General features: G+C 48.2%; 1 protein-coding gene across 8 annotated transcripts in view; it reads right to left on the reverse strand.

Moving 5' to 3' along the window:
- Positions 1–25,064, reverse strand: part of LOC116837910 (lethal(3)malignant brain tumor-like protein 4) — a 103,145-nt gene extending 78,081 nt beyond the window's left edge. For 6 of the 8 annotated variants that reach the window (XR_012654871.1, XR_004376815.2, XR_004376816.2 and 3 more), the window contains exon 1: positions 24,939–25,064. Coding sequence is in view for 2 of the 8 variants with exons in the window: in XM_032802774.2 (XP_032658665.1) it covers positions 24,939–24,959 (21 nt within the window). In the remaining 6 variants the exon portion in view is untranslated. Of the gene's footprint in view, positions 1–1,932; positions 2,013–24,938 lie in introns of those variants that run through there. The other 2 variants (XM_075060949.1, XM_032802776.2) reach the window with 2 other exon arrangements.
- Between the last annotated feature and the right edge of the window lie 1,858 nt (positions 25,065–26,922).

Below are 26,922 nucleotides of genomic sequence, written 5' to 3' on the forward strand. Positions count from 1 at the left end.
TAATGGGTATACCTGCAGAGAAAGGTACGGTCAATGTTATGTCAAAATTGGACCCACGGTGTTATAGTGGGCACAAGTGGGCCATTAATGAGACTATTCACAGTAGCAAACATCAGACACAGTAGTGTTTGCAATATCAAGCACAAGTTTTGTCCCCCTTTATACTTCTGTCTTACTACATATTAAGACACTCAGGAAGCTGGTTGTAGAGAAGAGATCTTGTGCAATTCAGCACAAAAGTTCAGAGCTCTTTATCCCTTAATCCTAACTAAATATCAAATTTAATTTTTTTTTGCTAGTCCTGTCAGTGGTTGAACAAATTACACTAAACATTTGCAGATTAAAAATGTAATCCCATTCCTCTCAGTACCAAACATCACAACGATTGTCCTATAAAAATACTTATCCCTATACTAGGATGATCCTCATCAAGAGCTATAATCAATATTTCCGAAGTATTAAATATATCCCTCCACTCATCTGCCACTAGCATCCATTCCTTTAATAAAATCAAGATATTGCTGGTTCAAAAAAACCCTTTTCCTCGGAAGATTCTGCTTCTAGAAGAACCTTATAACATTTCTCCCACACATCAAATCTCCATCTCAAGTGAAAACTTTTTTTTGTCTTACCTAAATCTCTAAAATCTCTGTTATTATTTAACTTTGTAAAGTTTTTTCAGATTGTTTTACATACTGGGTTCTGTACAAACGAAGTTATCTTAAAAATACATAATGTTTGTGGCAACAGTAGCAACGACAACTATCGCCTCATAATAAATAATATTAATAATGAGCTGTGCTAGCAACAATGCAATCAATAGAATAAACTAAGTTCCACTTGGCTCTGTAGGTATTTCTGTCCAGGGATTTCAAGAGTATAAAAAGAGACAGACTGTATAGTAAATGCTTCACTATATTTTAAAATATGCTTTCAACCATCCAATTGGCAGTGTTAAAATAACATCAAAGTGAATTTTTAATCTCATACACCCGACTTCCAGCTGAGAGAGATTAGAAGACTTTCCCCCCAGAGTATAGGGGGGACTCTTGTCAGAAGATCCCTGATACTATGGTATATCAGTCCCTCTCTCTCCATCAATCAGCAAAGGGATAGTCACAAGGAAAAATTGTGTGTGTCAGCCCCTCTCAGTCAGAAATAGCATCTTCTCACTAGATCCCCCGGTATCGGATGAACAGGGTCCTCTGTCAGCCAGACATGAAGTGAAGGTAGGGACAGCGTGAGTGGAGAGGGAAGGGAACTGAGGCAAAGCACCAGAGCATGCTGGGAGGCACAGGCAGGTACTGAACAGACGGCGCTTTGCTGTGTGGACGCTAAGGGAGCACACCTCCTGCTCCTGCCTTGGCATCCACCCTGTAATGGGGCAGGATCAGGAAACACAAAAGTTACACAGGAGAGGAGGGAGGGTCCTCCTGCCCCCACCCAGCAAGAGGATATTCTCTATGCCCCCCCCCGGCTGTTATTCCCTTGTACCCCCCTCCAAAGAGCTGATGGCAAACTGCAGTCACTTCCAATCGAGCCTAAGACCCCCGCGGCCAGGGGAGTGGAGAAGTATCTGCACTGGGACTCCCCTAACCCCTTCACTCCAACCTGGGAGAGGTAAAGGGCAGCCCCCGCTTCCACAGGGCTCCGGGGGGGTCCGCCCCCTGCCCCAGCCAGGCGGGGAACAAGACAGCCCCCCACCTCATTGGGACCCCTCCTAACCGGCGGTGGGGAAGAGACCAGGACATTTCGGAGTCACTGGCTGAGGGGGGGAGATAGGGCAACCCCGTGTCGCCTCCGTTCCCCAACTTGGGGGGCCACGGCGCAGCCCCTCACACCCCTCCCCCAGGGCCGGGGGCGGGGGCACAGGACCCCTCCAGGCCAGGGGGAGTGGGGCTGGGACCCCCCCGCACACGGCGCCCCACTCACCGCCCCCCTCCTTTGCGGCTCTTTAACTCTCCTCAGCACAGTTTGTTATTGGAGTGGCCCGGGAGCGGCCAGCGCGCATGCGCGGCCGCTGCTCCGGCGGGGGCGGGAAGAGCTGGGGGGGCAGGAGGGGGGACCGAGAGGGTGGAGAGGGGTTTTCAGAGGACAGGGGGGGGGTCAGAGTGGGGGATAAGGGGGGCAGAGGCGGGAGGGGGATCAGAGGGGTGTGTCAGAGGGGCAGGATGGGGGACTGAGAGGCGATTGTGGACGTGTTTCCAGAGGGAACGGCGTGGGGGTCAGAGTGAGGGGAAGGGAATCAGAGGGGGTGGCTCAGAGGGGGCAGGAGAAATGGGGGGACTGAGGAGGGCGCGATTGGGGAAAGGTTTCAGAGGGTCGGGTGGGGGGGTCAGAGTGAGCGGAGGGGAGCAGAGGGTGTGTCAGAGGGCGCAGATGGGGGGGACGAGAGGCGGGATTGGGGAGGGTTCAGAGGGGACGGTGGGGGGTCAGAGTGGGCGGAGGGATCAGAGGTGTTGTCAGAGGGCCGGATGGGGACTGAGAGTGCGGGGATTGGGAGAGAATTTTCCACGAGGGACCCAGAGCACAGGAGAGGTTTGCAGAGGGGGGGTCAGAGTGAGGTGCAAGGACAGAGGCTGGAGGGGACCAGGCAGAAGGGGGTGTTCAAGTGGGCAGAAGTAGGGGTCAAGATGTCGAAAGGGGAAGGGGCAGAGGGCACGAGGGGGACTGAAGGATGGATCAGGGTGCGGGCATGAGGGACAGGGTGGGGGACCCGGAGCAGAGGAGGTGTTCGAGTGGGCAAGATGGGGGGTCAGAGTGAGGGGGCAGAGGGCCGAGGGACAGAGGAGGCGGAACAGGGGGGGTTTCAAGTAGTGGCCAGGATATGTGGACAGGATGGAGAGAGAAAAGGGAAGGATGTGAGAGATGGAGGGGGACAGACTGGGATCGAGATATTGGGCTGTAGCAAGGGGGACACAGGGCGGAGGGAAGGGGTGCACCTAAGGATGTGAGGGAAAGCAAGAGGGGGAAGGAAATGAGAGCTGAAGAATGGGAAAAATGGGGGGCAGGACAGAGGGGGGCCACTAGGGAGCAGTGTAAGTGGTCTTGGGGGGCAGGAAGAGGAGACAGATATTGGGGGTGATAGAAGAGGGAAGTGCATGGGGGCGGAGGCTGGTCCATGGTCTGGGCACTAGCCTAGAACTTGGGAGATCAAAGTTCAAGTCTCTGCTGTGCCATAGTCTTCCTGTGTGACCATGGGGAAGTCATTCAGCCTCTCTTGTGCCTCAGTTCCCCATCTGTACAATGGGCATAATGATGCTTTCCTAACTCATAAGGGTGTTGTGAGGATAAATATGTTAAAGATTATGAGGTGCTCAGATGTTTATCAGGAACCCATTACACTAGTATCTTAGATAAAGAAAGAGTGTATCTGGGAATCTGAAGGGGAGGGAAAAGTAGGGAACATTTAGGAGAGTGGAGAAAGATGCACTAGGACATTTTCTGTAAAGAGAGTGGCTTCTCTTGGCCACCTGAACTGACAAAGGGAAACATCAAACCAATTCTCAAGGCAGTGATTTATTAGCAAGGGGCAAAGCCAGAGATTCACCCGCCAATCCTCTAGTCTGTACACTTCATATATGGTTTTGACAGGATTGTTTATGTCCTGATCCTGCAAGTTACTCCATCTGGGAGGACAGAATTGCTGAGAATGTTAGGACATGTTAATTTGTCAAGTGTAGGTTTGGGGAATGCTGTTTTTTATAGATACTTCCAGGCTCAATGGATTTTGTGACAAAGATTGTTAAATCTTGACAATTTTAGATGTAAAATATTTTACCTTTCTGCATTTTGTTAGAAGTGTCTTCTTACTTGAAAATGTTTTAACTTTCATTTGTATTTGAATTTTGAAACAATAAAAAGAATGATTATTTTAATGACACTATTTTCAATTTTCTGCATTGGGAAGACAGAGAAAAGCACAAGAAGGCCTCACGCTGAGACAATTGGAATGGAATGGGATTTCAGTAAAATAAGTGAGATTTGAAATGGCTCATTTGAAACACATTCTTCATCACTAGCATGAGATACCAGCATTATCTCTCACCTCATCTCCTGCCATGATTTCATTCCAAGAGCCTGATTCTTTAAGCACATACAAGACCCAGATCTTGAAAGGCACCTATCTGCCTCTTTAGGGGCCTGCCTAAGTCCATTATTTAGGCACCACTGACATCTTCAAAGCCACTGGTCAGCTCCCGACCAACACTATAGCTGTCACAGCCAGCTAAGTGCGGACGCCATCCCACACAGCTTGAGCCCTAGTCCAAGCTGAAACCTCAGAGACCTCAAAGCCAAGGTGGGGGATGCAGCGGCGGCTCCAGGCACCAGCGCTCCATGTGGATGTCTGGGGCAGCAAGCCATGAGGGGCACCCTGCCGGTCCCTGTGAGGGTGGCAGATAGGCAGCCTTCAGTGGCTTGCCTGTGGGAGATCCGCCAGTCCTGCGGATTCGGCAGCAATTCGGCGGCAGGTATGCCGAAGCTGGTAGACCGGTGGACCTCCCGCAGGCAAGCCGCCGAAGGCAGCCTGCTTGCCGTACTTGGAGTGGCATAAAAGCTAGAGCAACCCCTGGGGGGATGCATATCTCACCAGTGGGGCTTGATCCCCCTAGCATGTCAGAGCACACCTAACGCCTGTTCCCTGCCAGCTCCCGCATCAGGACAGTCAGAGGCAGGCCACCAAGAGGTGACAGGCAACAAAGCACTAGCACAAAAGACACATGGGGGTGCAGGGAAATGGAGGGCAAGTATGAGTAAGTTGTCTAGAAAGAGTGAGACAGTTCTGGCTGCTGGGGCCTGGGCTACTGAGCAGCTAGCCTGTCTTAGGTGCCTCACTCCAGGAAAGGATTTGCAGCTGTGGCACCTCAGCGGGAATTGCCTCCCTCTGGTCTAGACATGCAGTGTTGTAGGCATGTCGGTTCCAGGAGATTAGAGAGACAAGGTGGGGGGAGGAATATCTTTTATTGGACCAATTTCTGTTGGTGAGAGATACGCTCTTGAGCTCCATAGAGCTCTGGGTAAGCTCGAAAGCTCGTCGCTCTCACCAACAGAAGTTCGTCTGATAAAAGATAATACCTCACCCACCTTGTACCTCTGATCAGGTCAGCTGCTTTGGCATCTAAGCCCCTCTCCTCTGTATTTCACCCCTGGCTCTCTTAGGCAGCTCCCTGCTTAGCTGGCCAGTTTCTGAAAATCCCTTTCTTAAGCACTTAACTGTTGCATGCACACTCCAGAGCCACCTAACTCAGGACTGAAAATTCCACTAGGAGGCGGGTCGCTCATGGGTCAGGTGCTGCTTCACTCGGTCAAGCAATCCCTTCAAAATCTGGGCCTAGATGTTTGCAGCATCAAGACCTAATTTTGACCCCAGTCCTGCAATCTGATCCACACGGGTAGATCCATGGAAACCAGTGGGGCTCTCCACAGGTGCAGGGGTTCTCACGTATGGCTCAGACTGCAGGATCAGCTCCTAGGTGGGGGAAAGTGAGTAAACATAGTTTTCTGAGTGGGACTGGTACAGTATAAACCAAGTGCACTACCTTCTGATTCATGAAATTAGGGCTCTCTAAATTTTAGATTACTTTAAATTAAAGAGCTAGGCTTGAAATTTAACTCATACTGGTTTTGCAATGGTCCAGTGGCTCGGATTTCCAGGCATAATGCTAGTTAAAGGCAATCAGAAGTAGGCCCACGTTAAGACTGAGCTCTTTCGGGCCTTGGACTCTCCTTTATTGTACTTTTGTACAGCGCCTAGTACAATAGGGCCCTGATCCAGTGCTACCATAAACCAGTAATGGGACCCACACTTTACTGGGGATTCTGGGCATTATTGTAATGCAAATAAATAATAATAATCAGGTAATTTAGAGCCCCAGAATAGGCTTTTGTTAAGGGAAAAATGACTAAAAACTATTCAAAAGATCATGTATTTTTATTCATTCAAATACAAAAGTTTTCCTTTTAATTTCATTAAAAAGTGGCTTATTTTTATTTAGAACTAAATGTTCAGGTTAAAAATGAAGGGGCAAGATTTTCATAAATGACTTCCAATTTTGGGTACCCACCTGGAGACACATTAAAGGAGCTTATTGTCAGGGAGTGGACATTTCGCTCTGTGAAAATTGCACCAAGGGAGCATCCAGCGGCTCTTCCTAGTAACGGGGACTTACAATCATCAATAGAAAGGAAACTGCAAAAGCATTTGCTTGTCAGGTAACTACCTTTTTCCAAGTTTGCCACATCCTTCTTTTTGTAAATGGCACAATGAAAAAGAAGAAGTCACGCAGGGATGAACAGAACACATTGTAGCCACTTATTCTGTGGAATTTTGTTGAGATTGCAGCTCTGGACAGAATTCTGATAGCAAAAAGCGACTGTAAAAGTCACAGTGTGAGATTCCATATTTACCTCCTCTCGGGGCCTAATCTTGGGAAGTGCTGAATGCCCTCAATTTCCATTGCCTGAACTGGGAGCTGAGTGTGCTCAGCATTTCAAAGGAGACACTTGGCTGGGTCAAACCTACCTGATTCTGGCTCAAGCTCGCAGAGCTGGGAAGGTGTTGGGCCTGCTTCTTGTTGACACAAGGACCCTTTCCACTGGTCTAGCAATGCCATTTCAGAAATTACATTTACACTCCTTCCAGGCCCCTTTACACTGCCAAAGTAAAATGAGAATCAGGCCTGAAGTCTCTACTTGCAAACCCATGCTTGGGGGCTGCAAGCCCAGCAGTGCTCTCTCTCCTTCAGCACCACCAATGTGTATGCTGTTAGAACACTTTCAATGCTTACTTGATATATCATCATTAGTGTAACTTATTATTTAGAATAAAACTGGTAAAGAGTTTATGGGGGACTGAACGGCTCGTGGAATCTGCAATGGGATTTTGTCTCTAGTTGGTTCAAATCCAGCCCAAATCATTTGTGACTGGAAATTATTACCATCTGATCGCGGCTCTGTGAAATACAGCGTGTGAAATTAATTTTGGGGGGCTCAAGTCTAGTTCCCCGGGGACTGATGTCTTCATCATGATCCCAACATATTTGTCATTAATTGGCAGACTCAACAAAGGGGCCAAGGACTGAATGGGTCATGGAGTCTAAATTACCTATCACCCCTAATGGATGTCCCTCTAGGCATGAGATGCACTGGCAAGGTAAGATGGGAAGAACTCTGTAATGTCATGGCTCCAGCTGTCCTGTTCTGTGGATAGACGGAGGACATCAATCTCCAGGGCTGTCACGCTGGCCTCTTTTACCAGCACTAGCTTCACACACACTTATTAACAAGTTTCGGATCCCTTTTTGCCTGTGTGCCACCAGTCTGTCCTGAGTCATTTAATTACGGAAACTGCCCCCTGCGGTGACTCTAATTCATGCTCTCTCTGGCTGCAACTGGCTTTTAACTTTCACTTCCTGTGAACACAGCTGCCCCAGTCCTAAACTCAAGCTATTTTTAAACATGCAACTGGGTGGAAGGGTCCATTTTACAGCTGGCTGTTGCTATTATTTATACAGCTCCTGCTCAGTTATAAGAGTAAATGGTCATGAAGAAACTGACTTTTTAGTTGATTCTTTTGATCGTGTGATGTATTTTTTTTTCTTCTGTTTGTCAATGTTACTTGGAGAAGAGATTAACCCTCTAATTTACATAAACCTCATGGTGCTCAGCTATACTTGTACCAGTGGAGGTCCCAGTCTGAGGAACAGATTAACAGAGTCACATTCTCAACCATCTGCTAACAATTGCAAAATCATATTATATTGTAATGAATTGGGTAGCCCATCCCTGCAGGAATCTGAACGGCCCAACAACCTGCCACAACCTGCCACCTGGCCAATAGAGATTCTCTGTCAAGTGACAAAGGTCTGAGGTGCAAAAGTTGAGTTCTGTCCCCGCACCCATGTGAACTGCTAAAGTGACAACAGTGAAGCCACACAGACATGCTGCGAGAGATGATTGTGGTGCTTCACTAGAATTACATGGGAAGGTGTGTCCCGTAAAGACCCTTATTTGAAATTCTTACTGTAATGCCAAGCAAGTGTCATGTGTCTGCTGCTGTGAAGGCTCAGGCTGAATTCAAAATCACTCCCTTACTTTTGCAGAAAAGGGTTGCTACAACTAATGCAAGAGTTTTCACTTTTGTAGCACATTCCACCTGAATATTTGAAAGCACCTTGCATGCATTAGCTAATTAAACCTTACACAACTCCTGTGGTGTGTATGAGGGGTACATCGGGATGACTTTACTCACCGTTGACATGAGGTCCCTTCTGGGATGGGATACAGCAGATGGTTAACACTGCAGGAGATTAGGTACGTGATATTATATTTGAAAGCACAAGGGGGTGTTGAGTTTGGCAAAATGTTATTATCCTGAGCTGGAATTAGGCCAGGGCCTTGGGCTGAAACCTACACTTTTAGTGAGATGGCCAAAAGTGGGCAGGACTTTGGGTTTCGGTTTCAGTCTAAATACGTCCAGCAGCATACCACCCCTAACACTGCCTTCAGTATTGGTTTAGTCCTGACAGATCAGAGTGTTACCTACTGAACCACATAGCAAGCTCCCAGAAGGACCTCGGTGGGCTCTCATTCAAGTATAGACATAGAATCTGTGGGGATCACAGGCTGCAGGCAGGGGTGGCTCTAGCTTTTTTGCCTCCCCAAGCATGGCAGGCAGGCTGCCTTCGGCGGCATGCCTGCGGGAGGTCCACCGGTGCCGCAGATTCAGCGGCATGCCTGCGGGAGGTCCACCAGTGCTGCACCTTCGGCATACCCGCTGCCAAATTGCCACTGAATCCACGGGACCAGCAGACCTCCCGCAGGCAAGCCACCGAAGGCTGTCTGACTGCCACCCTCGTAGGGACCAGCCGGGCGCCCCCCGTGGCTTGCTACCCCAGGCACGCGCTTGGAGCGCTGATGCCTGGAGCTGCCACTGGCTGCAGGGGGCACTAGCAAACAGCATGGCTTTGAACACCTTTGTACAGAGTCACACTTTATTTTAGCTGTGTGACTCCTTTCCACCCCACAAGGAACACAATCTCACTGAGGGAGCAACAGAAAACATGGTCCTTCGTGAATGATGGTGAGATATGAATTTGCCTGAGAATCTATATGACCGAACTGATGGTTTGTCTAGACCACCTGTCAACATAGTACTGGAGCCCTGAACGACAAAGTACCAAGAGAAAAGAGTATTAGTTCTCTTCAAACTCCCAATATCCAGGCAGAAGTCAGGGCTAACATGTATTGGTTTTGGCCCAGATCCTCCCAGGTATCCAGATTCCTGACTTCCATAGAAATCAGTTAGAAGTGAGAAGCCTCAATCCTTTAGTGATTCTGGGGCACTATTACTGCTGAGCTTAAAATTACCTAGATCTGTACCAAGTGTGACAGAATCACAGAAGTTACAAGTGGGAAAGACTGATTAGATACTTCAGCCTATCTCCCAGCCAGCGCAATACTGTGCCCTACGGTTCTTTTACTAGAATCTTGTCCAGATTCTGCCATTTCCCCAGAACGCTGTTTTGTAGCCTGATCGATCCTTCACCGCCAGGATGTTTTTCTTGATCTTCAGCCTAACTTTTCTGTGTTAATTTCATCCCTTTCTTGTGTCAGGCAAGATGTTCCACTTCTTTCTGCCTTAGTTTCCCCACCTTAAATATGGGGATAATATTCCTGAGCAATCAGGAGGGCTGTGGGACTAACTTCATTAATTATAGTAAAGCCTTTTGTGGTTATCAGATAAAACAAACGAGGGGGAAGTATTAGTGATCATATGGTTATTACATTACCAGTGATTAAGGGGATGCTTATAACTTGGTCAACCTAAGGGAGCTACAGCTGTTCAGCACCTCTGGAAATCAGGCCGTATTTATTTAGTTGCCTAAATATGTGTTGAAGTGCCTGACTTTGGGCACCCACATTTTGAAATGTTAGCTCGCCTGCTCCAGGCCTGTGTGCGATTCTAAACTCAAAGGTAGCTAGTGCTTGTTAACAGAGTCCTGAAACAGGGCTACCTTCCCACACAGCAGCTACCTGTGAGTTCACACTAGCAGTATCTACTCAAGGCAGTTACAGAGCAACACTGCAGTGTGCACTGCGGCTCACACCCCTGTAGTCCACACTCAGAGCTGTGCAGGGAAGCCCTAAGACATGTGTGTGTCACATCCAGCCCTTGTTCCCCTTGATTCCCAGATCCCACCATCCCCCTGCTGAGCCTGTGCAAATCTTCAGGTAGATTTCCCGTCCTTAGGTCAGGTGTTCCACACACACACAGGCTGGGCTGCCGATTCAGGCCAGCTGCATTCCTCATTCAGCTCCTCCAAGCGGTCCCCTTCCCTGAGGAGCAGCCCGCTTTCAAGCTGCCTGCTCACCCTCTCCCCATTTGGTTCTCCAGAGGCTCCTTTTACCACTAGGCTATCACTGATCTAGCCACTTGACCTGCCTGCCATGTAGGTGCCAGATCTTTCTCCATCCACATAGGGTTGCTGGGCATTTGGTTTTCGGCTGGGTTGCTAAAAGGGTGGTCAGCAATGCAGCAGGGCAAAGGCAGGCTTCCTGCCTGCCCTGGCTCCACATGGCTTCTGGAAGTGACTGGCATGTCCCTGAGGCTCCTAGGTGCACAGGTGATCAGAGAAGCTCTGTGAGCTGCTTTTGACTGGAGCACACCACGCAGAGCCGTCTGGCCGCCCCTGCAACTGGGAGCCGGACATGCCAGCTGCTTCCGTGAGCCGTGCAGAGCCAGGGCAGGCAGGGAACCTGCCTTAGCTCTGCTGTGCTGCCCAACTGGGAGCCACCTGAGGTAAGCGCCACTCAGCTGGAGCCTGAACCATGAACCCCTACCTCACCCCAACCCCCTGCCCCAGGTCAGAACTCCCTTCTGGAGCCTGCACCCCCTCCTGCACCCCAACCACCTGCCACAGCCCTGAATCCCCTCCTGCACCCCAAACCCTCATCCCCAGCCAGAGCCTACACCCATCCTGCACCCCAATCCCCTACCCCAGCCCTAACCCCCCTCCTGCACCCCAACCACCTGCCACAGCCCTGAGTCCCTCCTGCACCCCAAACGCTCATCCCCAGCCAGAGCCTACACCCTCTCCTGCACCCCAACCCCCTGCCCCTGCCCCAGCCCAGTGAAAGTGAGTGAAGGTGGGGGAGAATGAGTGATGGGGTGAGGATGGAGTGAGTAGGGGGTTGGGCCTCAGAGAAGGGTTGGGGCAAGGGCGGGGCCTTGGGGAAGGGGTAGGGGTGGGGGCAGGTCAAGGGAGTTCAGTTTTGTGTGATTAAAAAGTTCACAACCCTATCTGGGGAGGACTGAGTGAGGCTGGATCCATTACCTCTTAAAGGAGCCAGACAACTTCTGACAATCCCCTTGATTTCACCTTGGAGTCACTATTGATTTCCATGGGATTTCTCAGGGAGCAATTCAGAGCAGAACTGGGCCCTTTGTGTTACCCTTTGTTCTGCAGGAAAGCAGCAACTGTGCAGAAGGAAGTGTTATTTATTCCTTCACATAACACAAGAACCAGGAGTCACCCAATGACATTAACAGGCAGCAGGCTTACACCAAACCTTAGCCTCTGTTTGGGTGTGGACAACAGGGGATGGATCACTCAATAAATTGCCCTGTTTGGTTAATTCCCTCTGAAGAATCTGGCACTGGACACTGTTGGCAGACAGGATACTGGGCTAGATGGACCATTGGTCTGTCCCAGTGTGGCCGCTCTTATGTACCATTGTGATTTTGCTTCAGTGTTTACACCACTAACTACATACAATAAAAGCTTTGTATCGAATATTAATAACTGACTTGTCTTGGTGCATTATTCTCAGGCTCTCAAGGCACTTTACAGATATGAATCAATTAAGCTTCACAGACGACAGGTCAGCCTCATTACCTCCATTTTACAGATGGGGAAACTGAGGCACAGAGCCATTAGGTGATTGGCTCCAGGCCATATGGTTAAATATGGCCAACTTCAGAAAAGAACCCAGGAATCCTGGCTCCCAATCCACTATTTTCACCATTACACAACACTGTCTAAACTTGCAAAGTTTAACTGCCCCTCCGAACTGGTTGTTCATGTTTCCGCAAGTCTTTATCTTTCTTGCCAACTGCAGAGAATTCACTGAGTTCTGGTCCCTCTAATCTGCCATGGGTTGTACTGCAAAAAAGCTGCTGACATGAAAATAACCATATTCATTTTTTTCTTCCCTTCCAGATGAGCTTTTAAATACTTTCCTTTTTCCTTGGACAAAACATAAAGCAAAAATAGAATTAGGAAAGAGAAAAACTCAAACATACGTAGAAAATTCAAACAGCGTCCTGCTTAGATGCCACCTCTTGAAGCTGGCAAATTTAGATAAGAGTTTAGAATAATGCGCCCAAAATGATTGGCAAGGTGGTTCCTCTCACCTCAATCACAGCAGTGTCTCGTCTTCACACAGAAGTCTGCTCCGTGTGAACCATGGCATTGCCATGCATTAGAGACGAAAACAGCCTGGAGCCTTTTTAGTTTTGAGACTCCAGTCATTTATCTGCCAATTCAGTCCTAACTGGTTCCCATTTCTACTGGGCAGACTAGACCCTCACGCTGAGTCCTTTTAACAGGGCTGAAGAGACAGGAAAGCCAAGTGATGGAGAACTAGATTTACTGGCCAACGTTTCAGTGTCAAAAGAGTGAGCACGGGGGCTGACCCAAAGCCCCTGAATTCATTAGAAAGCCTCCCATTAACTTCAGTGAGCTTTGGCTCAAGCCTTGGTTAGGATGGATTTATCTCGCCTACAGAGCCTTTGCTGTCCCTGATGCAGTGTCCCTGGCAGGGTTAATAGCATGGGGTCCGTGGGCCCCAGACTAATTTTTTTCCCCTACTGTTACTCACACCTTCTTGTCAACTGTTGAAGATGGGCCATCCTGATCATCACTACAAAAGGTTTCTTTCTCCTGCTGATAATAGCCCACCTTAATTGATTACTCTCATTAGAGTTGCTATGGCAACACCCATTTTTTCATGTTCTCTGTGTATATATAACTTCCTCCTGTATTTTCCACTGCATGCATCCGATGAAGTGGGTTTTAGCCCACGAAAGCTTATGCTCAAATAAATTTGTTAGTCTTTAAGATGCCACCAGTACTCCTCGTTCTTAATGGATACCACAGTACATTTCTTAGGGGCAATTTTTATGCTGACTCCACTCCCTGCAGTGACTTGCTCCTTCCATGCACAACTGTGTCACAGGTAAGGCTTTGGGACAATGCCCTTGTGAGCACTTGGGCTTGGACTGAAATCCTGGCCCCACAGAAATCAATGGGACCTCTACCATTGACTTCCAGGGAGCCAGGATTTCTCCCTTGGTTTTCTCTATTAAAGAGTAATTGATTTTTCAGTTCAGGGGCAGTTCTGAAAAACTAGGGGGGAGGGAGGGGAAGAATGTGATTCAGGTTGAACCAAACTGAAATCTTCTGGAATTCTTGTGAATTGAAAATAGCTGCTTTGCACTTGTTCCAGGGTGAGGATTAAAACCTGGGTTTCTAACAACCCAGGGGAATGCCCTCACCACTGGGCTAAATGTTATGGGAGTGGTGACAAAGGGTAATAAATTCACAACTAGCTGCAGGTTGAGGGAAACTGTATTTGTGTGGAACATATCAGTCCTCTGAACAATTTCGACCAGCTCTGCTCCTGAAGACATAAAATCAGATTCCAGTCTCAGTGACACCAGTGTAAACCTGGAGAAACCCCATCATCATCAGTGGGGCTGCTCTAGAATCATAGAATCTCAGGGTTGGAAGGGACCTCAGGAGGTCATCTAGTCCAACCCCCTGCTCAAAGCAGGACCAATTCCCAACTAAATCATCCCAGCCAGGGCTTTGTCAAGCCTGACCTTAAAAACCTCTAAGGAAGGAGATTCCATCATTTCCCTAGGTAACCCATTCCAGTGCACAGGTGACATATCTGTTAATCTTTCATATACCATGGTGATGAGGGCCATATAACCCCATGGAGGTGCCGAGAAGGAGCTATAGATCTGTGTGTCACCATGACGTTGCTCGCAGCAAAGCCCATGGGAACTCATCTCCTCTCCAAGAGGCCTCAGAAAGCAAGAGAAGAGAGATTAGACAACACTGAATGGAAACTATTGCATGGGCTGGATACTGAATGCAACTGCAGCACACCCAGCAGGTCAGTGCCTAGCGGAGGACATCCACCCAAAACTTCACATAGACGACAGGACAAGCTGGACCTGCGGCAGCACTTTCACAGCTGTGTGAGGGAATTACAGACGTTTAGGCTAACCCCCTATCAAGATGCAGGATTTATTGTGTCTGAACCATCCAAGACAGATGGCTGTCCAGTTTCCTTTTGAAAACTTCCAGCGAAGGAGTTTTTATGACCTCCCTAGGCAGTCTGTTACATTGTCCTGCTCTACTTACAGCTAGGACATTTTTCCTCAGATTTAATCTATATTTGCTAGGCTGTAGTTCGAACCCATTGTCCCTAGTCCTGTCCTCTGTGGTAAAAGAGAACAACTTTTCTCCACCTTTTTATGGCAGCCTTTCAAGTATTTGAAGACTGCTATCATATTCCCCCTTAATTTCGTCTTTTCCAAACTAAACNATCCCTCTGTATCCTATCCCTACCCTCCAGCGTATCTACCACTCCTCCCAGTTTAGTGTCATCTGCAAACTTGCTGAGAGTGTAGTCCACGCCATCCTCCAGATCATTAATGAAGATATTGAACAAAACTGGCCCCAGGACCGACCCTTGGGGCACTCCGCTTGAAACCGGCTGCCAACTAGACATGGAGCCGTTGATCACTACCATTGAGCCCAATGATTTAGCCAGCTTTCTATCCATCTTATAGTCCAATCATCCAGCCCATACTTCTTTAACTTGCCAGCAAAAATATTGTGGGAGACTGTATCAAAAGCTTTGCTAAAGTCAAGGAATAACACATCCACTGCTTTCCCCTCATCCACAGACCCAGTTATCTCCTCATAGACGGCAATTAGGTTAGTCAGGCATGACTTGCTCTTGGTGAATCCATGCTGACTGTTCCTGGTCACTTTCCTCTCCTCTAAGTGCATCAGAATTGATTCGTTGAGGACCTGCTCCATGATTTTTCGAGGGACTGAGGTGAGGCTGGCTGGCCTGTAGTTTCCCAGATCCTCCTTCTTCCCCTTTTTAAAGATGGGCACTATATTAGCCTTTTTCCAGTCATCTGGGACCTCCCCCGTTCACCATGAGTTTTCAAAGATAATGGCCAATGGCTCTGCAAACACATCCGCCAACTCCTTTAGCACCCTTGGATGCAGCGCATCCGCCCCATGGACTTGTGCTTATCTGTGGGCAGATGCCAAACTTTCCAGTGCTCTGTCAGCAGCTCCCACCTGTAAACGTGTTGATTCTCTTCCAGCGTGTATTTCAGGTAGTTACATCACCCTCCCTCACCCTGGGGAAGAAAGAAAAGTGATCAGCTATTGTCAGGCAAGGGTGTTTGCTGGTAATGTAGTTTAGGCATTTTATTATTGATATCAGTGGGATTGTTATTTAATCAGCGGTCACAATTTAGATCTGGGCCCCATTGCGCTAGGCGCTGTATGCACACATAGTAAGAGACTATTTCTGCCCCAAATGAATTGCACTATAAACAAAGGAAGGATTATTATCCCCATTTTGCAGATGGGAGACTGAGGCACAGATATAAAGGTTGTTTTCTAGGGTCACTTAGTAAGTCAGTGACAGAATCAGGAACTGACACCAGGTCTCCAGAGTCCCAGCTCAGTGCCTTAACTGCAAGATCACCCATCCTCAGTCTCCCCATTTTACAGAAGGCGAAACAAATGACATTTCATCCTCAATGCCCCCCAATGTATTATACAAATCCACCAACCTGCTCTATAGATGCCACACAGGGCTCATTTTGACCACCACTGTACTTCAGCCAGGCTTTTTGCAATGTACCACAACAGTTTCGGACAGGAAGTAAAGAATCCTGTATCCAATTGCAAGTGCAAGGAGAATGCAGAGAATCAGGCTGTCACATTGACCACACAATATATGGTGTTTTCCTTAATGCCCCAGCTCTTGGAGTCATGCGATTATGTGAGAATTTCCACTGTCATGGCTGTGGAGAAAAGCTTGACAATGTGAACTGAGGGTACCCTAAAGGCTCAAAACCAAAAGGCGAATTAAAATAACCTACCTTTGATTATTTTTTTTTTAAATCCCATGGTTTAAGCCCCTCATATGAAGCTGACTCATGGTTTGCGAACCCTTGGGTCAATAATACTGAGAACGTAATTAGCCAGGTTGAAATGCAACCAGGACACCTTCCCTCACAAAAAGTTCTATGCAATCTTTAATGGCCACAAACTATCAGTAACTTAGTTTAACCCCTTTGCTATTGGTTCAATACAGATTCAGATGGAATAACATCATCCACTGAATCACTCGCATCACTTCCTACACAGAGGAGGCACAGCGAGAATATGGTCACATTTGCCAAAGCTGCCTCAATTTTTCGGTGTTTGACTTTAACCCTCTAGGGTCTGATTTCCAGTGGTGCTGAGCACTCTTAATCCCATATGAAGTCAGTGGCAGTGTGCTTGGAGCTTCTGCAAACCAGGCCCCCAGTGTCCATAACTGGACATTCATAGTTAGAACCCAACTCATTTTCCCAAGATAACATATAAATTGGTGGCAGAACTGGGAATAGAACCTATGAGTCCTGATACCTGCTTCTGCATGACCCATGTTAGTCACATGGCTTAATGCACTTCTGGAAGGTACTCAGGGCCAGCTTTTTACAAGGTGTTTTGGTGCCTATTTCCATTTGATTTGGCAACTAGGTACCTAAATACCTTTAAAAATCTGGGCCTCAGATATCTGGTGATGAGTGCAGTATAAGAACCTTTATCAGGGTTTCTCAAACAGGGGTCACTGCTTCTGTAGGGAAAGCCCCTGGTGGGCCGGGCTGGTGTGTTTACCTGCCCCATCCTCAGGTCCGGCCGATTGCGGCTCCCACTGGCCGTGGATCACTGCTCCGGGCCAATGGGAGCTGCTGGAAATGGCAGCCAGTAAATCCCTCGGCCTGCACCGCTTCCAGCAGCTCCCATTGGCCCGGAGCAGCGATTGGCGGCCAGTGGAGCCGTGATCGGCCAGACTTGCAGGCGGCACAGGTAAACACACTGGCCCGGCCTGCTGGGGCTTTCCCTACACAAGCGGTGACCCCTGTTTGAGAAACCCTGACCTATATAGACTAGAATATAACCACAGGACATCTCTCATCTGTATTTGGGCAGTGGTTTGACGCACACGAGTAGCAACCAGCCCAAACGACTCCTTCAGTCTATCATTATTATGGGTATGAAATTAATCCAGTGGGATTTCTCAGAGCTGTTTTATGTCTGGATGCAATACTTATTTATATTGATCTTTAAATAGCCGGCAGAGTAGAATGGGAGTTAAATCAGTGATTTCTCTCAACGGTTCTATTTTCCCCCCACTGTTTCAGAATGACTCTGATCTCTTGAGGAAATATTTACTTTCGCACTCCAGCAGAGCCGCACATCTGAGCCTTTCTGGCCAATCAGGCAAATATGCTGCCAGGCAATGTTTTCAAACAGGGATTTTGAACCTGAGAGATAAGGTATCTTCTTGGAAGCTCTCCTCGTTAGTCATTAAATGCTTATCAGACATTGTGTACAGCCTGGGGATTCTGAATAGGTGGATGCAAATTTCCCCTCTCCTCCTGGCTCGCAGAAGTTGGAGAGTGAGTTGTATACCAATGAGAAGGCCAACCTCCCTAGATTTGCTATACGGTTGTGGAGCAATGTGTGGATTCTACAACTTTCTTTGGGAAGGAAAAATAGATGCCTGAATGTTTGAAGGCAAATTCAGATAAGTGGGTACAGCGCCACTGGCTTCAATAGAATTGCACTTGCTCAAACTAACATGGCCCTTGGCTTGTACCTAACTGGGGGGATGGAGTTCAGCATGGACAAAAACGAACTCAGCCCCAAAGCCCCTTACTTTTGGTGATTTCAGTTCCAAGCCCCAGATCAGAGCCCACTTGATGGCTCAGTTTCAACTTGGATCCAGAACCAGACAAGGCCAATTTCCCTATTCCTGTTTGGTTCAAGATGGTGGCCATCTCACGAGAACATCTGATCTCATGAAACTGCTACCTGATTGGGCTGACGCCACGTGAGAACAGCCCATGCCACCTCTGCACCATTTGAACACAAACCTTTTCTGCGTTTAAAATGCTGGAGTGATGCAGAGGTGGGGTGTCAGTGAAGACACTATCTCCACCGGCAGGAGGGGTTCTTCCATCCGTGGAGGTACTCCTCCACCACAAGAGGCGGTAGCTAGGACGACAGGAGAATTCTCCCATTGACCTAGTGCTGTCTACACTGGGGATAGGTGGGTTTAATTTCATCGCTCAGGGGTGTGGATTTTTCAAGTCCCTGTGTGATGTAGTTATACCAACCTAATTTCCTAGTGTAGACCAGACCTCAGCTTCAAACCCACACAGACCCAGCCAAACCCTGATCCAGATCCTAACAGGATTCCTTGTCTCACTTCTGTTTTAAACTATTGGCTTCACATAATGGATGATTTTTCTAGTCCACACAAGAGCTAAAATCCACTCAGCAAGTGAGCTCGCTATCGTTGGTGCTAGAGCTTTATCTGCAGCTAGCCCTGTGGCCGGAGCTAGATGGGCACCCCTGGGTGTTGCCTTCAGCATCCAGAGCCTGGGAAAGCCTGATAACAGAACATAGCTCTACACTGAGTCAAGGGTGTGGGGGTGGAGGACAGAGCAGCCTCTAGTACCCTCCCCACCTTGCTAAAATCAGTCATCTCTAGGGCTGCTTCACAAGGGGAATCCCCTTCCTAGCCCATCCATCCTTGCCGTACGTATATTACACTGATTGCTGCTCTGATTCTATCCAGCAGATGACTATGATAAGTGTGTACAAATGCTCCTGCACACACACGTGCACTCACACAAGTCAATTCCCTACAACACTTATTACTTTAGACCTTCAAAGCATGTAGCCACCTGCATGGAATCTGGAGGGAAGACCACAGGTAGCAGGAGGGAAGGGTTTGGAGGAGGCACCAGGAAGTCAGTCTGTGTGCATGTGGCTAGCATGCTGGCTGTAGGTGCAGCAGCTCTGTAAATGGTTCTCTTAATAAGAGCAGTTTCATTTCAGAAGCACGGAGTCTTCTCATGTTATTACGCAGCACATGACACAAAGCACTTTATAAATATTAGCTAATTAATCCTCACAACCCTTCCTCCCCAGGGAATGGGACGAGTATCATTATCCCCCTGGGGAACCTGAGGCCCAAAGCATGGAAAGGACATGCCCAAAGCCAGTCAGCGGCAAAGCCAGGAACAGAACCCATGTAACTTGGCTGCCAGTCCCATGCTCATTCCATTGGACAACGATACCATTGCCTTCAGCTGCAGCCCAGGCTGGCTGTCAGGTGCAGACTCGCTTGCTGTCCTGGAAGTTTTGCCCAGGGGGACAATGACCTTTTAAAGTAGCTGGGGTGGGGTGGGGGGTTACATAGTCAGGATGCTGAGCAACTTGTTGGAGGGTACTGGTTACCATCATGAGCCACCTTCCAATTGTGCGCCCTTTTTCCAGAACTCTGAGCTACACCTCCAAGACCCCTAACCACCATAGCTCCTGGACGGTGCCACCATTCTGCTGCTGCTGCCAGATGCCAAGCACAAAGAGCTCCCGGTGTCATTCTGGAAGAGGATTCTGTGTGCATTCCAGCTGCTCGCCACACGCGATCAGACCCGCCCAGGGGAACAGCTGGATTCCACCTGCCGTATCAGTGCACAGTACCTTGGCTCTGTGGGGTGTGCACCCGAAGAAGGCTGGGGATAGACTCTTCTGGCAGCAGCACTGCCGGTCACATCCCAACCCGACAGCAGAGAATCAGAGAAACTCCTTCCTTAGCACGGCTTTCTCATTCCTTTATTTTACTCTAAAACTACAGCATCATCTGAGTACTCATCCTGCGCACCCTCTCTTTGAGGAGCTATTCCCTTTGGTGAGGAAATGGCTGCCTGGGTACCAAGGAGATGAAGCTAGCTAGCTAGATTTGGACTCCCTAGCTGTGGCACTTAAGTATTTGCAACATTTGTAAGACGTGTAAATGCTACACATGCTAAATGTAAGCAGAGTCAGGAAGAGCACTACCCTGACATCTGATGGTGAATTGTAGGGAGTGTGGAAAGAATTCCAAGAATTTCAAAGGGTGTGGAAAGATTTGCATTGGTATCCACCTCACACTTAGCATAAACCCACAGCAGCTTGGGATGGTGATTTTAACAGCTCTGAGATCCCCAATTTCTTTGTTATTGGGACAGGAGAAAAAGAAAGTTTGTCACCCTGATTGTGTGAATGGGGAGCTGTGGGACTGCTTTGTGACAGAAATGACTCAACCTCAGTTGGGTGGTACTTGCTAAACATAGGACAGGGGTTCCAAAACCCTATGAATTGAGAGAGGTTGGGGATTGGTGTGTGTGCACCTATGGTATGGGCCCCTTTTGAGGGCCTGGAACACCAATTGCACATCCTCCTTTTGCCACTGTTAAAGAGTAGAGCTAATTTTGATTCTATTAGGAGTCTATCTAGAGACTGCTGAGCTGAATTCATGTTGGACCAATGGTGCACCAGCACCAGGGCTCCCCTACTAAGAGCTGAAATCACTGAAAGAGCTGAACTGAGTGCTGTGTTAACTAGTGGGAGAGTCTGAAGACCTATCGTTAAGTGGCTGGCAGAGCAGAGCAGTTGGAACAGCCCATGGAACAGTGAGCAGAGTGAAGCAGTTTGCAGGGGCAGCTGGTGTCGTGGAGCTGGTCGTGGTGAAGGCTGCAACAGAACTTCATAGAGAGGTGGAGCAGTTGGCTCTGGCCCACGTAAGGTGCCCCTTAACACCCTGTGTGGACTCCCACCCCCCAATTTCCACCCAGGCTTGGGGGAGGGGTAAAACTCTACAGATAAACTCTTGAACTCTGGGGTGGCACTGACCAGAGACTTTTGGGTTGTTGGACTTTGGGGGATTGGACTTAAGACCCTAAGGGAAAAGGACATTGCCAAACATACTGGGAGATGGGTTTTTGTTTATGGTTTGTGTTATAACCCTGTTTGTGGTGTTTCTCCATGGGATGCCGCATTGATTCCTTTCTTTATTAAAAAGATTTTTGTTACACTCAGACTCCGTGCTTGCGAGAGGGGAAGTATTGCCTCCTAGAGGCGCCCAGGAGGGTGTGGTATGTAAGTGTCCCAGGTCACTGGGTGGGGGCTCAAGCCGGTTATGCATTGTGTTACTGAAATAGAACCCCTGGATACTGAACCCAGCCCTTGTTGCTGCCAACTCAGAGGGGCAGAAAGGTTACATAAACAACAATACATGAACTAATATGATGTCCTGGTGCTTGGGAATCCTTTATTGGCCCAGTTCCCCAGCTGATGTAAATCAGTTTAGATCCATTAATTGCAATGGGACTATGCTGATTTACACCAGCTGGGCATCTGGCCAGCTGAGAGTGCAAATCCACCTGAAAGTGTAGACTGATCACAGCTGTGCTTGTTATGTCGTGTTAAAGAGCATAGAATTTTCCAGTAAAAAATATTTCAGTTGTGGCTAAGAGGCATCTAAATTCCAGCCCCCTTTCCTCCTGCACACACACTAAGTGTATGCCCCAGGGGCATGTGGCAATTCAGTAATGATGGACCCAGACCCAAACTGCCTCCAAAGTTGGGCTGGGGTGTTTTGTTCTGGGGCAGGGGAGACTCCTCCACAACCCCGGCAGAAGAACGCACACTGTCCACTCCATCCTATCTGGAGAAAGCTATGATCAGAGAATCATACAAATATAGGGCTGGAAGGGACTGCAGTAGGTCATCTAGTCCACTCCCCTGCACTGAGGCAAAACTAAGTATTATCTAGACCATCCCTGACAGGTGTTTGTATAACCTTTTCTTAAAAAACTCCAATGACGGCAATTCCAAAGCCTCCTTCGGTAATTTGCTCCAGTGTTAACCACCCTGACAGGAAGTTTTCCCTAATATCTAACCTAAATCTCCCTTACTGCAATTTAAGCCCATTGCTTCTTGGCCTGTCCTCAGTGGATAAGAAGAATTTATCCTCCTTCTCTTTATAACAATCTTTTATGTACTTGAAGACTATTACCACGCCCTCCTCAGTCTTCTCTTCTCCAGACAAAACCACCCCATTTTTTTCCAATCTTTCCTCAAAGGTCATGTTTTCTAGACTTTTAGTTATTTTTGTTGTTCTTCTCTGGACTTACTCCAATCTGGCCATGTCTTTCTCGAGGTATGGTGCCCAGTGAGATGATACCTCCCATAAAGCTTTATGAAAATATGCTTAGAATGTGTTTTATGCGACATATGCCATGTAGCATATCTCCGTAAAGGTTATGATCTACTGAATGTATTAATCCTATTTGTATGCATGGATCACTTTTGTATTCAAAGTTATGAATGTTGGGCTGTGTACTGGCTTGATTTCTAAATAACCTTAGTAAAGCATCTGGTCAGTTCCTGGAGAAAGGAATGTTGAAATTAAGTACCTAATCAAGAAACACTTAAAGGACAATGGATATTGGAATACTCCAAGCCACAAAAGAAGTCTAGTTGAGGACGTTCAAGGTAGCATGTAAACAATGGATGTGACCTGCAAAACTAAGAGTCATGCATGGATATGTGACTTGTCTAGGTGACTCCTGAACTCCATCTTGGAGTTGGACTTTGCACTGGAGTGAGGAGTGGGTCTCCACCCACAAGAAAAAGTCTATTTAACCCCCTGGGAGACCCCTCCATTTTGTCTTCAGCTGGCTAAAGAGGGAGCCTCTTCACCCTTCAGGATACTTGGAAGAAACTGGAACAAAGGGCAGTGAGTGAACTGCAAGGGGTGTGAGTGATTGCTGGACCCAGGCTAAAAGGAGATTAATCTGTAAAAGGGAACATTCTGGAACTGGTGAGGATTTTATCTGTATTCAGTTTGATTAGACGTAGATTTGCACATTTTATTTTATTTTCCTTGGTGACTTACTTTGTTCTGTCTGTTACTACTTGGAACCACTTAAATCCTTACTTTCTGGTTATTTAACCAAAATCCACTTTTTACTTTATTAACTAACCCAGCGTCTACACTACGGAGTAAAATCGATTTTAGATATGCGAACTTCAGCTACGATGGATTAACGTAGCTGAAGTTCCAATATCTAAAATCATTTACTCACCCGTCATCACCCGCGCCAGTCAAGTGTCACGGCTGCCTTTGCATTCCGGAACTCCGTTGGGGATTGGTTGAGTTCCGGAATCAGACTATTAAGCGCGCTCAGGATCGAATAGATCGCGTCTAGATGAGTGCGAATAATCGATCCCGAGCAATCGATTTTAAACCCGCTATATCGGCGGGTAGTCTAGACGTGGCCTCAGAGTATGTATTAATACTTGGAGGAGCAAATAACTGCATATCTCCCTATCAGTGTTATAGAGGGCGAACCATTTATGAGTTTACCCTGCATAAGCTTTATACAGGGTAAAATGGATTTATTTGGGTTTAGACCCCATTGGGAGTTGGGCATCTGAGTGTTAAAGAGAGGAACACTTCTATGAGCTGCTTTCAGGTAAACCTGCAGCTTTGGGGCAAGTAATTCAGACCCTGGGTCTGCGTTGGAGCAGACAGGAATGTCTGGCTTGGCAAGACGGGGTGCTGGAGTCCTGAGCTGGCAGGGAAGGCAGGGGTAGAAGTAGTCTTGGCACATCAGGTGGCAGCTCCCGAGGGTTTCTGTGATCCAACCCGTCACACTCAGAACTGCACACAATACTCCAGCTGCAGTCTTATCAGTGTGGAATAGAGCAGAAGAATTACGACTTGTAACTTGCTTACAGCACTCCTGCTAATACACCCCAGAATGATGTTCTCGTTTTTTGGAAGCAGTGTTACACTGTTGACTGGTGAGTATTTTGTGAGCCACTATGACCCCCCCGCTCTCTTTCCGCAGCACTCCTTCCCAGGCAGTCATTTCCCATTTTGTATTTGTGCAGTTGGTTGTTCCTTCCTAAGTGGAATACTTTGCATTTATCCTTACTGAATTTCATCCTATTTATTTCAGGCAGTTTCTGCAGTTTGATGGTGGAGTTTGACCCCTGGAGTGGACTCAGTAACACCAGCAATCTCCTCCAAGTCTAGATTCGTAATTCTCATGGGGCGGGGATACTGTTAAACACCATGGAGTCCCTTTCTGGGACTCAGGCTACTGACTCAGAGACAAGAGTTCTCAGCACAAACCACCACCACTGCTGGCACTGCCTAGGCCCAACCAGACTTCGGCACTAACCACGGAGCACAAAGGTTATCCTGAGCAAAAGCTCTGGGGGCAGAGCTGCAGCCCAGTTCACAGAGGCACATGACAGTCTAACAGCTTCCCAGCTGCAGGCTAAATGCCACATGTCCTGGGGGGCTCTGCATGTCCCACGGGGCCGCCCCCGTTTGTCCACTGCGGGGTTGCTACACTCCATCACACAATCATTGGGACTCTCAGTGGGATCAGGCAATTGCAATACGGAGGGCTCCGGACCCCTGGTGGGGCTGAATAATCAGTCCGCAGCCCCCCAGGCAGGGCAGGGCAGGGCAGGACAAAGCACAGTCTATGGCCCCTCAGCCTCCGGGCTGGGGCAGGGAACAGCAGTTGGGGGTTCTGACCCTCTGGGCAGGGCAGAACAAACAGTAGCCACACCTACTGGCTGGAGGCAGGAAGGACCTGGGCCCATTCTACTGCACTGGGTTCCAACCCAGGGCCCTATGAAGCTGGGAAATTCCCAGTTAAGGGTTTAAGCACCAACTTCTAATACATTCCCTGCGTCACTTCCTACCACTAGGGTCCTCTCAGGCATCTCCTCAGCATCTCAGTCAGTCTTCACAATCGACTGGTCGCCCGCAGCATGACCAGGGTCCATGGTTCCCACTTCTTGGAGAGTCGCAGGCTGCAGCACACGCCCTTCCTCCTCCTCAGCCAGCCTCGACTGAGCTGGGCTGCCTCCTTTTATCTGCCCCTTCCAACTGGAGCACGCGCAACATGGGCGTGGTCTCCTGGCCCCACAGTGATTGGCCTGGCCCTGTTGGCCCAGTGTGGTGTTGGTACACACGGTCACACCACAATCAAAGCAACTTAAGGGCATCAGGGAGGCAGGGGCATAGATGGACGCAGGTGAGAGAAAAGCCGCTCCAACTGGAGGCAAAAGCCTGAGGATCACCCATTAGCAACAGCTCGTCAGCACTACGTGAGGTGAGGTCCTGTGGCTTTGACCCACAGGCCAGCCCCAAAGGGAGAGACAGGGATAATCCCAGATGCGAGACTCAGGGGCCATCGCAGCACAAGGGCACCAGGCTGGAGCAGTGGGGAACAAAGGGATTATTTCCTCAGGAGAGGCCATTTCAGTGCAGTGCTTGAGCAGAACAAGTTTGATGTATTAAATCTAACCGTAGCCGAGGAATTTAGGTGTCAGGCTGGCGGGAGAGGGAATAAAGGCAGCTTTTAATGGCTTCTCTCCCTCTTCCAAAGAGGCTGGGGCCAGAAGAAATAATGTTTTAATATTAACTTCTGGGGAATTTGTAACCAGGGGAAATAAATACTTTCATGTGCTAAATCCCTCCTGGGGCTTGGGCTGCTAAAGCCATCTTTTATTTCATCCCTTTGTGGAGAAGGAAGAAAGCAATGGCTTGAAGGACACAAGGTAATGAGGAGAGGGACTCTTTAAATGCACTTCGTTAGGCAGCTTAGCTGCGTCGTTAGAAAACATTTCCTCACCCACATCCCCCTCGGAGACATTCACTATCCTGCGGCCGAACACATCGGGGGAACTTTTTGTGATGCTTCTGCTGCATCCCCATAGGGACTGCGTCCGTTGTGAAACGGATGCAGTTGATCTTCCGACGTGGGGTTACAGACTCCCTGAGCTGCATGCGTCTTTCACAAGAGCAACGGGGGAGATGCTGGTGTTAAACCCTCAGAAATGCATCCTAAACATACTGAACAGCCCAGCTAAACACTGGGATCTTCCCCACGCTCCATCCCTCTTAATGGCACTTCATCCAAGGCCCAGCAAAGTCAATGAGTGGCTGAATCAATGGGGTCTTGGATCAGGACCCTTAACCCTTGGAATTTATATAGTGCCTTGTGCCCACAGATCTTACATACATTTGGGGGAAACTGAGGCAACAAAGATATGCGCCATGATCCAACAAACACTTAAATCACGTTTCGCTTCAAGCACACAAATAGATCCACTAACTTCAATGGTTGAAGTTAATCATGGACTTGCATGCTAGCTGGAGCAGGGGTGAAGCGTCATTTTTTTTAAAGATTTTAGGAATCTAAAGAGGCTGATAGGTGCCTAGTAGGATTTTGAAAAGCACCTAAAACTGAACTCCCACTTAAATCAATAGGAGTGGCTCTAGGACACAGATCTTCAAAGGTATTTGGGCTCCTACCTTCCACTGAAATCAATGGAATTAGATGCCTAAATACCTTTAAAAATCTCTCTCTAAAGCGACAAGCCAAACTCACCCAGGACCGCAGGAACAGTCAGGCACTGAGCTCAAGTCTTCCAATTCCCAGAGCCAGGCCCTAACCATCCCTCTTACCCAACTGTCAGTAACTTGTCTGTGACTGATTGATCAGCTGCTTTGAAAACGGCAGGAGTGGACCACCAGCAGAGAATCAATGAAGATCTCCAAAGTGTCCCCAGTCGGACATGAGTATCTTATTACATGGTTATGGTAACTTTCATGCCAAAGCAGTCACAGATGCTATACAAGCAGCACTGCCTCGGAAAGGTTCACATAAGCAATGTTAAT

The sequence above is a fragment of the Chelonoidis abingdonii genome, chromosome 25, assembly GCF_003597395.2.
Source record: "Chelonoidis abingdonii isolate Lonesome George chromosome 25, CheloAbing_2.0, whole genome shotgun sequence".
Lineage (NCBI taxonomy): Eukaryota > Metazoa > Chordata > Testudines > Testudinidae > Chelonoidis > Chelonoidis abingdonii.